Source organism: Gallus gallus, chromosome 2 (genome assembly GCF_016699485.2).
Source record: "Gallus gallus isolate bGalGal1 chromosome 2, bGalGal1.mat.broiler.GRCg7b, whole genome shotgun sequence".
Classification (NCBI taxonomy): Eukaryota; Metazoa; Chordata; class Aves; order Galliformes; family Phasianidae; genus Gallus; species Gallus gallus.
In genome coordinates this window covers 35,464,292-35,477,754 of record NC_052533.1, presented here as the reverse complement: position 1 = coordinate 35,477,754, position 13,463 = coordinate 35,464,292, and the positions used below count along the sequence as shown (strand labels likewise).

The 13,463-nt window shown below is 34.2% G+C and overlaps 1 protein-coding gene across 2 annotated transcripts in view; it reads right to left on the bottom strand.

Moving 5' to 3' along the window:
* KCNH8 (potassium voltage-gated channel subfamily H member 8) overlaps positions 1–13,463 on the bottom strand; it is a 166,813-nt gene that overhangs the window by 108,561 nt on the left and 44,789 nt on the right. For both annotated transcript variants that reach the window (XM_418747.7, XM_040696227.2), the window contains exon 2: positions 3,850–4,083. In XM_418747.7, the coding sequence (XP_418747.2) occupies positions 3,850–4,083 (234 nt within the window). The remainder of the gene's footprint in view (positions 1–3,849; positions 4,084–13,463) is intronic.

The window sequence follows — 13,463 nt, the reverse complement described above, 5'->3', positions numbered from 1 at the left end:
CTCAGAAAGTGTTTACATGAGTTTACAGGTAGCAGACAACACCATGTTCCATGAGTCTCTGTGATGAAGGCAACTCATCATGCTCTCAGGTCCTAAGGCAACTTGTAATGGTGATTCCAGCAACACCTACTTACTCCATTCCTATTACAGCAGGGATTTTTAGTTATTCAGAAACACAAGCACTGTTGCTGGCTAGCAGGGCACAGACACAATGGACACCACGCTGCAGCCTCTCAGAAGTCCATAAATCAAAAGTAGACATTGCTGATTACATAGTGTTTCACACAAGTTATGTATTCGCAAGACCAAATTTCTTTTCTATGAAATAAGATTGTAGGATGACTACAGGTCACAAGAGAGCATGTGTATGAACAGACACCCTTTAAAAGGCTATAGACTGATTCTGCAGAAAATTAGATTGATGGGTTGAAATGGAACCAAGGTATGACCTTCCTAGCAGCTGAAGAAGGACAGCTTAAACTGGACTAAGCCAGTGATTATAAGGCTTGTTGTAGCATCCTCTTACGCTGTAACAGTTGCTAAAAGCACTGTAACTAAAACATAAAAATTAGAAACTGAATAAAAACCTGAAATGTATACTAAAACTATAACGAAAGTTACATGTTGAGTGGGATTTCCAAAAGGCATCTCTGTCGGAAGCTGTTGTCAACAGTTCTAACACTGTTCTGTTCTAACAGGCAGAAACTAGACAGCATGGAAAGGCACAGCCATTTTATGCCATTATGAAGATTTGCTAGAATGACAAAAGAAGAACACACAGAGAAAAGTCACAGTTCCAGGAGGATTGTTTTCTAGTTAGGTGAGAATACGAGTGAAGATCACCCTTCTATTATGATCCCGAACCAAATGATCAAGACAATAAAATGTTATATTTCTTCCCCCAATTTACTCAGCTCCCTACCAAACTTCTTGCATGCTAGTTTTGTTCACCACAGTCTGGAACTCATATGAAACTGCATGTGGAATGCTAGAGTTGCTATAGGTACAAGCACTCATTTTCCTAACAATTTCTGAGCAGAAGTGCTATTGCGGTTCCTAGAGATAACTGTTAAAGGCTCTATACTTATTAAATTCAGTTGAAACTAGTTAGATCTTTAAGTCCCAAACTTGAGTCACTACTTGTGTAGAATGAACAATCTAATTTAATCATAAAAACTAAATCAGTTTTAAATTGAGTTGAAATCAAACTCAAAATGTTGAAAAAGTGTGGTTATTAGAAAACAATCAACACATATTCAACCTTGGAAATTTTCATTTCTTTCCCACGCAATGATATACAAACTTAAAAAAAATCTGTTTTTATTTACAAAGTTCTAGCATCTCCATTTTAGATCAAATCCAGAAGAAAAACAGGAATATGCTCTTTTGCACATACATACTTTTCTCTCATAATATTTTCTTATCCTCATATTGTGCTCATTATTAAGCATAATAATCATATTGTGCATCAAATATAAAAGGCATATGCTCAGGGATATTTCAGTCAATTCAACAAGCTCAGAATTGTCGCCAAATCTGTGCCTGATGTTATCCCCGACAGTATTTATTTGATCTTGTTGCTAGGCTGTAGAGTAGTGTTGTACCTGAACAGTGGACTAAAGTCAGATACCTAGCTTCACAATTATACCCTAAAGTCATAACAGAACACTGACATGTTACCCTATGGCAATCAAACATTACTATTTTCTTGTCTCCCACTGATCTTTGCTCCTGGTATTACACGGGCACTAACTCCTTTAAAAATTATTTTCAGTATGTTGTAAGACTCAAGAATATTTATTTATTGTGGGGCCATCAGTCTCAAAGTTCTTATGTCTTAAAATATTGTTAACAGACATGTCTGTAACAATTATTTTTCCTTTTTTTTTGTTTTTGTTTTTTATCCCTGTCAATGTCAATTAAAACTAACTGCTTCAGAGTTTCAACTTTGATTGTGAAAAAAACTCTCAAATCATTCAGCTAAAATGTATGATTTACCAAATTCAATGTGGGCACTATGAAGCTCTACTGAAAAAGAAAGGAATATTTTTGAGATAAATTTTGCTTTTATTCAAGAATAGTCTCCAGTTATTTTAATACCTTCTCATTTCTGCTTCCCATAGCATAGAAATACATGAAAAAAAATGCAATAGGAGCTCAGGGAAATTTATTCATAATCAGAATAAGTCTCACAATGGCTTCCAAATTATAAACAGGGATGTAACTAGAATGGATTGTGGGATTTCTTTTATCCTATTTATCTATGTTTCAGAAGCTTAATTGATAAGCAAATTGACCTGAAATTTCTTTGTACCTGTATTAATCATGCCTACTAAATGTTTCAAGCCTCCCTTGCAGTGCACAGGAATCACAATTTTTCCTGCAGAACCAAGCCAGTGAAATGAATACGTTAGCTATGCTTCTTTTGTACACATTCATTGAAATATTTTCTCAGTATGCCCAGCCATCACTACAGGACAAAAGCAGCCCTCAAGTTTCTGGAATAAGATCTTTTTTTTTCCCTAAATTCAGACATGATATACAGACTAGAAACTTTTTTTTTTTTTAATAATAACCTTCCTGAAAAATTAGTTAATGAGTTCAAGGAGCTATAAGTTTCTCTCTATATGGAACAAAACAAACAAACAAAAAAAAAAACAGCAAAGAAGGTATCTTCAAAATACCTTTCACACTGTGAAAAATAGTGTTCATAAACAGAAAACCAACTAAGCAACATTTACATCTTTTGTATTAGTCAGGGTAAGAGGGACTGCTTTCTCTTAACACTCTAAATCACTGCCTACCTTTTTGATACTATACACCTATTACTTTTAGAAAAGAACTGTTAAAAGTATTTATTATTATAATAATAACATTTGAGGGGGTAATCTATCATTAACAAAGACATAAATAGGATGTAAGAGGAAAATACAAGGCCTAAACATATCTCTAGAAATTCTAGCCTCAAAATAGAACATAAGGTGATACTCAGTGAGCACCAGTGGATCTATTAAACCTGTGGATCATCAAGTACATAAGAAGGCTCCTATCAGTATCTCACACTTAAAGTCACCTGTGGCCAGCAGCACAGTTCAAAGATCACATGAATGACAATTTCAACACTTACAGAATAGGTACATTGAAAGAAATTGATATAATGAAGCAAGCTAATGAGCGTACAACATGAGGAGCTTTCTTCCAAGGCTCACTCTGTCTGTTACTATGCAAAATATTCTAATAACTGCCCTATTATAGGAGTGAAAGCTTTGGCACTGCATCTCAAAATTTACTGAGGTCTATGGAGCTGCTCAATGCTCAGAATCTTTTATTTGGCAATACATACATAAATGCAACTCTACATACAGTACTTACCTGTTTTTGAAAATAATTGTTATTGTATTTATCATTTGGATCAGACAAAATTCTGAACATTCTACTTATTGTACTGAAATATTTACATGCTTGCTGCCTACATTGTGATGGATGTTAATTTTTGAATTGGGTTTCAACAGTAAGGTATCAAGATTTCATTGAAAGAAAACAGTGTCATACTAAGCGCTGATATGCAGCGTCTCACAATACAGTACAGGGTCCTGAATTTATTCTTCTACACAGCTTAATAACTTGTCAGAGAGTTGACATATCAGTTGATATACTGGTACATAAAATCAGTAATACTAATAACATAATCATAAAGACACATGTACCCAAACGCATTCAAATCTGTTCCCATAGGTCTGATTACAGACATACAAGATATCTAAATAGAAATGTGTACTAAATACTTATATGTATTAATGCCACATTTCATTTTTTGGGACAAGTATGAAACAGGAAAGAAGAACTTACCATTCTTTTTATAGAACATGATTTCTCCTTTGAATTCTACCTTTTCTTCCAAGGATTTCTCAATCTGAAGGATCATCTGCTCATTTGTTTCAGCACCAAGTAAAAATTTGCAGCTGCAGCTCTTCTGCATGACTTCAGTTCGTGCAAATCCAGCAAGATCACAGAAGCCATCTGAGCAGTAAACAATAGGGAATCCCTTAGCCACCTGTGCGTTTGCAAGGATGAAGTTACTATCTGTAGAACAACATAAAAGCAAAGCATGAATTACAGTCTGAATTCAAGGCCATTTGACATAATACCTCTTTCAGGTTTGTAGGGAGACACAAATAGATATACACATTAAAAAAGTCCCATCTGTCTGCAGACATGATGTTTTCTTATGTACCATCAAGCCTCACTGGATTCTTATGCAATAATTTATGATTAATGCCAAGATGGATATTAGCATACCCAAACAACACTTGGGCAAAATGGCGATGAAGTTTCAAAGGTGCTACCTTATGCTCCCACTCAGATTCTTCCCCAGGCTGAGCAGACAGGTTGATTAGATTTTAAAAAAATCTCCATATGTTAAAAATGACTTTTAGCAACACTCTAATTTCTTTCAGGTAATTTGGAAAGGAAATCCTTAAAATTAGGGCATGATATATTATAGGGCTACATTAAATCTTTCTAGGTTTTGGGCAGACATTTCTTTGAGGGGAAGGGGAAAAATGTTATTCAAAAGCACCATCAGCTGTTCCCCATTACTCTTTTTTCATATGGCACAAGGGAGACACAGCTCTGTCAAACCTTAATGCATTTTATGCTGTTCAAGGACATTTAAAATGCAACTAACGTACAATAAATTCAAGAATTATATTTTGACATGGATATCACTCATGAAGAAATGAATTTCTAATTTCAGTTCAAATCTTTATACAAATTTTGCAGCATGATGATTCATTTCAATACTTTGTGGAAGTGTATTTGCTTTGTGCCATGAACCTTCTTCCTCAACTTACATCTAGAACTCTAGTACTGTACATTATTTGTCAATTAGCACAGAGCCTTTTTCCAGACACGTTCTTAAAGAGAAACGAATCCATCTACACTTAACAGTGAGGATTGAAAGAATATTTTTTGTCTACTGTTTATTCAGGAGTATTTACCTTATAGCTTGCTACCAAGAACAGCCTAGTGCCAAGACAGATATTGCTCATATTTTCAAATTATATGCATATAGATTTGTACATGTATTAAGGGGAAATACTACTAACTAACTAACCATAAATTGATAAATATGCATAAATTTGAATAGGAAAAAAAAAGGACAATTTTAATGAAAAAAGTTCAGATTGCTATGCCTAATCTCCATATAGTGATATATTATTCATGAATGGGGAGGGGACATCCAGGATGCATAAATAAAATAGCACAAAAATTAATCTGTTTCAGACTTGCAGAACAAGTGTTCTACATCCATGAAATTCCATCATATTTAGCTCTGTTACTCTTTAATTCCTTGAGGAATTAAATACTATGGCTGATGTTCAATATTTTTAAAACAATACTTATGTTTATTAAGTGATTTATTTGCTTGCAAGACAATCTCTGTTACTCACTTTTTTCTCAAATCTAATTAAAGACTTTCAATAAATGATTAGTAAAATAAAATAGATGTTGCTCCTTTACCAAATACATATTTTAAAAACACACTCTAGTTCAGCGCAGTACTTGACTTTACCTGTCATTTTTATTTACCTAACTAGGGAGGAAGTATCATTACCATTCATGCACTGACATACTGCTTCCCCCGTCAACACAAACCTAAATCCCCATACTGCCAGAAGAAATAAAATCATATGCTTGCACTGCAATTTAATGATAGTGTTACAGTGTAAGACCTACAGATTCTACATCCCAAGTGCATTTGTAACTAAATTAACTTACTCCTGAATTTCTTATTGTTTAAGATGCATTTATGTAATGAAAGGGGTTTTCTCTTTTTTTTTCTTTTTTTTTTTTTTTTTTTTTTGTTATTACTGTTTTGTTATATTGTCATTACTTTACTTTTTAAATACAAGAAACATAACATGGCCCACTGAAAGGATAGAAAGGGTAGAGAGGATGCTCTGTGGGTGTAAAAGTGTTTGAATATCATTATGAAGAGGAATACACTGGAGTTCACCAAGTATATTATTTTATGAAAAACTTAAGATGGCCAAACTTCTGTCATTTACATCTAGAAAACCCAGAAAAGTTTTGACTAGTTTAACTTCTGTAATAAAATAAAAAGAATTTACTTTTTAAAGACCACAGCTAGCTAGAATAAGAAACAATATATCAAATAAACTTAGCAGGTGTATGGTAAGACTTGGAAGATTAATTTTTTCCACATTTTGATAAAAACAGAAAAGAATTAGTTTTAGGAAAACACAAACAGATTATTTCCTGTCTTGATTCTTTTTTTTTTTTTTTTTTGAGGTAGAGGTTAAAATCTGGTAACTAATGATGTCTGACTAATAAACTAGTAAACTGAAGGAAATATTTAAATCATTTATTGAAGCAATTCCTTATCATATTTAACAATCAAGCAACATATTTTTGTCCAATAGTCATCTTTATTCCAGTGAATTCTTCAGTAATATTTTTAAGGGACTATTAACATTTTTTTAATACAGAAAGTAAAATTTCTCATACTTACCTTAAAGTATTATTGTATGTAATTTATTTGCTTTTCATAATCTGGAGTTTTTAATATCACTTGCTATTGATAATGAACATAGAGCACCGTAATATGTTAAAAAACAAACAAACAAACAAACACCAAAAGCACTGAAGAATCAAGAGTAAAATGTGTATCAATCATGCCTCAGTTTCACAGATATATAACAAGCAAAGCATTTAGTTCAATGTTCTGCAGTGATTGCTAGATCTTAAACTTCAGAGTAAGAAGAATGAAATTTTATTTAGACTAGAATTTATTAGAAACGTATAGACTAGAAGCCAGCACTTTTGCTTATCTTTGAACAGTAAGGCAGTTGCAATGAGTGATACAAACATAGCAGTCTTCCTGCTTTCATATATATTCATACATAGCTTGCAACACGTCTGTAATAACAAGAAATTCATTTCCATGTTGTTCTTTATTATAATTATCATAACATAATGAATATTAAGTTATTTCATTTAAGTTGGTTGGATTTGATGATCAAGCGATAGTATTATACTACCATAAGGACTTTATTATTTTTTTTTAGATAAGTAAACATCAAAGCTAAATTCCATACCTCTTCAGAAAAAAATGTAATTGTGAGTCTTACAGACCTTATTCTGACTATTTCAGAATAGATTGACAAAACCATGAGTAGCGCTCATAAACTCAAATGTTGTCAAGTGCTCTATATTTGTGCAAAATAGTTAAAATTATTTTAAATACTTACATATTAGCTTCAGATAAAAATATTTGGTTGCAGATTCAAATCTGTGTATAACATATAAAGACTGCTTTTAAAAATGTTAAAGAGACAATCTGCTTTGATACCACAAATTAAATAAAGTTTTCCTTTGACAGAAAGACTGCAGAGATGGATGAATACCATAGATATGTTCCACAAGTACTCAGAACAATTTAAAAACAGATTTGTTTCAGCTGCACTTCATTTACATAAATTTTCTATTAAGATGAAATGGCTTTTTCGCTTGACAGTTTGAAAGGAGAATGAATATTAGGAGCTTGCATGCATGTCTTGTCTTTGGAAGTAGGACATACTGAAGTAGATAGGACATTGATCAACGGAAGACTCATATGGTTCCTAGAAATCTCTGCCAGATACACAGCATAAATTCAAAGACAATTAAACAAGCTGAACCAGAACCATGTTAGCTTCACTTTCAATCATATGCTGGCACAGAGTTGCCCTGTTCTGATGATTATTCAGATGCTCAAAAATTGTAACCTAAGAAACAGACCAATTTTTTATCATGTGCTATACAATCCAGAGGGACAGATTTGTTAAAAATCCCATGACAGTGTTTTAGAATTGAGATAATTAAAGGAAAATTTTATTATGTAATTCTCTGCTTCATAATTAATGCACACAATTTATGTGACTGTTTGTAATGACACTATGTTACATTTAAACTCAGCACTCCCTTGATGAATCTTACTGTCATCTTACTTAGAAAAAAAAAGACAAAAAGATTTTCTGCTTTAATAGCATAGCTGTGTCTGCTGTGAATCTCATTGTTGTGCTTTCCCTGTTCCTGTAACTGTTCTTTCTCATCAAACTCCAGATGGTTTCTGCATGTCATCCTTTCTTGGAGTGAAGATAACATCTATCTGACTACTTGTGCAACCAAGCACAGCCAACTACCATTCTAATTTTACATATTACATTATTTATGAAACTTAAAGGGAAAATAACAAAAGAAAATAAGTCCCTAGGAATGAAGGAAGTTATATTCATAAACCAGAGGCTAACATAGACACTATAGAATTGGAAAAAGTCCACTATTATTCTAGGTGAAAGGAGTTACTACACATCAGTTTGATTCCATAGCCACTCCACAGGGAACTTAACAAGAGAAATCTCATTCCAGGTTCAAAATGCTGCTAAAGAGAACACAATCCCATTAACAGTTGTTAAATATACCTGAGTGAATAAAATAGGATATGAAAGCATTTAGTTTTATGTCAGCACATTTAGATACAAATGAGTTTAATTGGAGTTCAAACAAGTTTACTAACTACTATACTTTGAATATGACTGAGGCCAAAACCGATACATTTCCAATTATTAAAATCCCTCCTGAAAATCTCAGCAAAGTTAATTGGGTCTCTATTGTGAGGTTAAATTTATGTGGATCTAGGTGAATCAAAATGAAATATAAGTGTTTATACTGGTACATCTCACAGTTTTCACTGGAAAAGATAATAAATATATATATATATACACAACCCAACGAATTTTCATGGGCCACTCTGAAAGTATTATCTCGTACTTATTTCCATGGTAACAACAGATACAAAGAGAACAATAACACTATTTGTTAGAGCACATTCTCAGCTACAAAACACAATTTTTTTAGCCTAGTCACATGTATTAGACATGCATTTTCACCAGTGATGAGCAAGAGCCTTCATGATGCACTAGTATAAGGGCTGCTCTGCAAGTAATGATTCTATTTTATTATGCTAGTTCATCATATGAGCGGTGGATGTTGGTGGTGCAGCAGTAGATGTTGAACCTCCACAACAACATTCCATTACATTTTGTAGCTGTGTGAAAGATGGCAGCAGAGGGGCAGTCTGACAGAATGGTATCTGACATTGAGTGCACATGAAGCAAAAGTGTGTCACTGAATTCCTCCCCCATGTGAAAAATATATGACACCCACTGATATTCATTGATGCTTGGTCATTATCACCCACTGATATTCATTGATTGCTTCTGTCACTATCACACATGCATATGTCTGGCCTTGCATATATAAACAATACACAGTTTTACACAATTTTCATTTCCACATGCAGAATACTCAAATAACAGTATCCATATCTGTATGTGAACTGTTGAGTCATGGCCTGAACCACTGATTGAGCACTTGGGAAAAGGTGCCTGGGAGCACAGATGAAGGTAATTCACCTGTGCAACCAGAAGGGATGGAGCCTGGCTCCACCTCTCTTAGACCTCATTTATGGGCTTACTGCTGCTAGAGAGGACTTCTTTTTCTGGAGATCCATCCTTGGTAAAGATTTCCTCTGCAAACCTAGTCTTCTGATACGGGTGAGCAATCTTGTTCCTTTCCTTTATAGCACCTTTCTATTGTGCCTGTCCTTCTGTCATCACACCTCTGTTGTAACACCTTTCCTATTGTACTGATATGTCCAATTCCTACAATATCTTTTTCTTGTCAAAAATGAAGGGTGTTCAAATATCACTTATTATATGTGTTATTGTTATATTTTCTGAATATGCAGCATGAATAAGTTCATGCAAGTTCTACACTGAAGTCGTTATTCAAAGCAAACTTGAGCTACCTTTTCATCCATGTTGGCTTAAGCAAGTTCAGAGGTGTTCGTGATCAGTTTAACAATTTCCTACAACACCCAACAACTTCATGCTAGCCTGTGGTTTATTCTACTGTATTGAATTTTCTCTATAATCATTATACTACAATATTAACAAACCAATGCAGCACCAGGGCTCCACTGATAAAAGTGACTGATTGGAGTCTTTATACAGTTCATATACTCCTTTCTCATTTCCTAAAATTAAAACTAATCTTGAGTTAATTTTAAAGGAATGAGGAAGTAAACTCCTATGTGCCTATTACAGTGAAATGAGTTTTCTGTAAGCTGCAAGAATTTCTGCATTCAGTATTCTAAGAGAAGCAATGCTAAACTAAAATAATGCTGTGGAATTCCAAGAATGTTCGTCTGGCAAATTCATATAAGTTATGTCATGAGATCAGTTCAGAAACTGATGAAGAGCGTTCACAGACTGTCTTTTCCAGAAAAGCTAGAATTTTATATGGAGTTACTGACTGTAAGAAAGAATGACACTTACACTTTCTGAAATGTGGCTTCCTCCTGAATCAAAATAATTCCATCAAGCTCAAAATAGGGCTCACTAACGATGTCTTCTTGAGCAAAGCCTGAGAGAAAAACTTTTTTTTTTTTTTTTTTTTTTTCACTGGAAGGAAATGTTGTGAAGTTACTATTGGAGATGTGATTAGGTTATCATCTTAAAAAGAAACCAGATCATTTTGTAATGGGTTTCTCAGCTGAGTATCATCTTCATAAAAAAAAATCCAGAGGGAAAAAATGCTAAGAACTGAAGGAAAATTGTTTTTGAATAAACAAGCAGAGAAACCTTAATGGAAAAGTAAAGTACATGCCTGAAGTAGACATAAGCAATAACTTATAATGAAACTACCTCTCAGTTAAAAATTGTTACAAACTAAGCTGAGCTTAGATCTTCTGATTTAAGAGATGGTTCTAATAAGCAAAGAAATTGTCTGGGAAACTTGAAAGGTTGAGGAGACCGCAGGCATAAAATGGTCATAAGTTGGACCATCACTGGTACAGATTTTAGGTAGAGGAGGAGTACAGTCAGTGAAGTCCAAACGTCTGCAACTTCCTTGCAGTGAGGAATATAGATATAAATAGGCAGTTGCCAATGGTTTATGGGCTGGTTCAGCCTGGTTCCGAGACTAGTAGGGTGGGGGGACCCATGGACCCATGCCCCAGGAAAAGGAAAATGGTAAAGATGTGGGCCTTAAAAGCAAAGCAGCAGCAATAATCTGATGAGAAACAAACTAATTACTGAATAAGAAATCAGAATGCAAGGTAACACACTACAATACCATATAATGCAATATAATTAGAATTTAAGCTAATAAATCAAGTAAAATGAGAGAGTGTCTGAGAAACAGAAGGCCTTACTCTAATGCTGAGGTGAGATCTCTAGCTGGCCAGAACAGAAGGGAAAAGAGGGCATGTGTCATGATATGCAAAAAGTTTTATCTTTCCCTCTGAGAAGAAAATAGAAACAGAACAACACAAGTCCTCTGGGTTATGTTGGATATGTAGTTGTTCTTCTCTTCTGAGAACTGTAAATATCCATGGAACTGGAGCATTAACTCTTCAACTCCGAGTGCATTACGTGATGTTATGATGTGGAATACTGATAACGAAAACCATGGAACCATGACAAGCAGTACTATTATAAAATTTTTGATTACCTTAGGAGAAAAAAACAAAATAATATACACAATTTATTCTACCAGTAAAAGTAAATCAGGCACTGGGAAAGACTGCTGTTAAAAATTATCTTGAACCTCAGAGAACTTAAACAGTTCTGACAAGAAGCACACCTTGCAGAGACTTAAGTTGAATTAGTTCCACAAAAAAACTAGGTCTATTTATGTTAGTTCATGAATATTTGGCATTTCTATAGTTAGTGTTATTTTCATGTTCCAGTCAAAGAAAAAAAATCTCCCTTTCTTTTCTTTAGCCCCAGAAAGCTGCTTGAGTTAAAATTACTTACATCAGGAAGACTCACTGAAGACACTAGACCAGTGTTCAGTAATTGATCCAAAATCTAAACCTCCTACATCATAGAAAAATATAATCTATCAAGTATTCTACAGCTAATCAGTGATGATAGGGAACAGAGTAATTATTATCAGTTTTCTTGGTCAAAACATGCACATTATAATCTTGTTCTCAAATAATTTATCTTGTTCAACTAAAAAGCCTTACATTTTTCTTAAAAAAAAAATAAAAAAAAATGCCACTGTACTTGCAAGGCATTATCAATACTGCCTTAGGTCGGCAGGAAATAAATGTAAAGATGTTGCAATCAAATGACAGGACTCTTATGGGAAGTAGGTAGAAGTCTTGGCTTGTCTTCTCAAAGCCCAAACTAACGCAAATAATTAAGAATGCCTTAACCAAATGCCAGCAGATACTCATTACTGATTACAATATTACGTGCGAAAGAAAGCCCTTGTATATTCAAAGAATGTCAAAACTGTTTGTAGGAAAAATGGAAGTTCTCTACTGTTCTAGATATTGCTTTGAATGTAAAAAAATATTTATAGAGATTTTAAATTGGTTGGAGAATTTGACTAGCAGCATCCTAGATATCAGCAGAAATGCCTGTCTATTTCTCAAACTTCAATAACTTTTGTGGCTGTAATACCACACCTGAAATTCTTTTAAACTGAAGGAGGTGAGATTTACACTAGATGTCAGGAGGATATTTCCCACTGAGAGGGTGGATAGGTGCCAGAATAGGCTGTCCAAAGGTGGTGTGGATGCCCCCATCCCTGGCGGTGTTCAGGGCCAGGCTGGATGGGTCCCTGGGCAGTGTGATCTTGTGAGTGGCAACCCGCCCATAGCATGGAAATTGGAACTGGGTGATCCCTGAGGTCCTTTCTGATCCAAGCCATTCTACAACTATGTGATTTTATGATTTTACCAAAATGGTGTGAATAATCTCCCCTTTAGTCAAGGAAATCTCTGTACTGGGTCAGGAGCCATCCATGGGAATTGTGAGAAATGAATTTTTACAAGTGGTTTATAAGAATAAGCACCTACATGTATCATATGGGAAACCTATGGAGACTTCATTTATTTATGTTTAAAGTAGACCAAACACTCTCTTAAAGTAATAGTAAATGATTAATATCAGTACGTACTCTGTGAAAGGAATCAGAAGAATCCTTCAGTACTATGTGCACATAGGTAGTCTCCAAATATTGCATAAGTACATCTGTCCCTGCCCATGTCATTTGTTCTTGCAAATAAATGGCAAAGAGCACCTTTATGTGAGATACTTTAGAACTAATTCCTTATTTGGAAATTCTTAGAAGGTAAGAGAAAAGCATCTTTCTTCTTTTTGTTGGTTTTATTCTAACAAAAGGGTGTACATGAAATAGGAGTCAGAGCTCTTGGATTATGCTGTAGTATAGGAAAATCACTCTATTTCAGAGTTTCTCATATGTGTAAATACTGAAAAATAGGGTTTTTATGCATGTGCATAATAGTATTAAGCAACTTTCTTAAGTTACTATAGAAATAATAACTGACAATCTTGGATGAAGAATTCACAATCTACAGT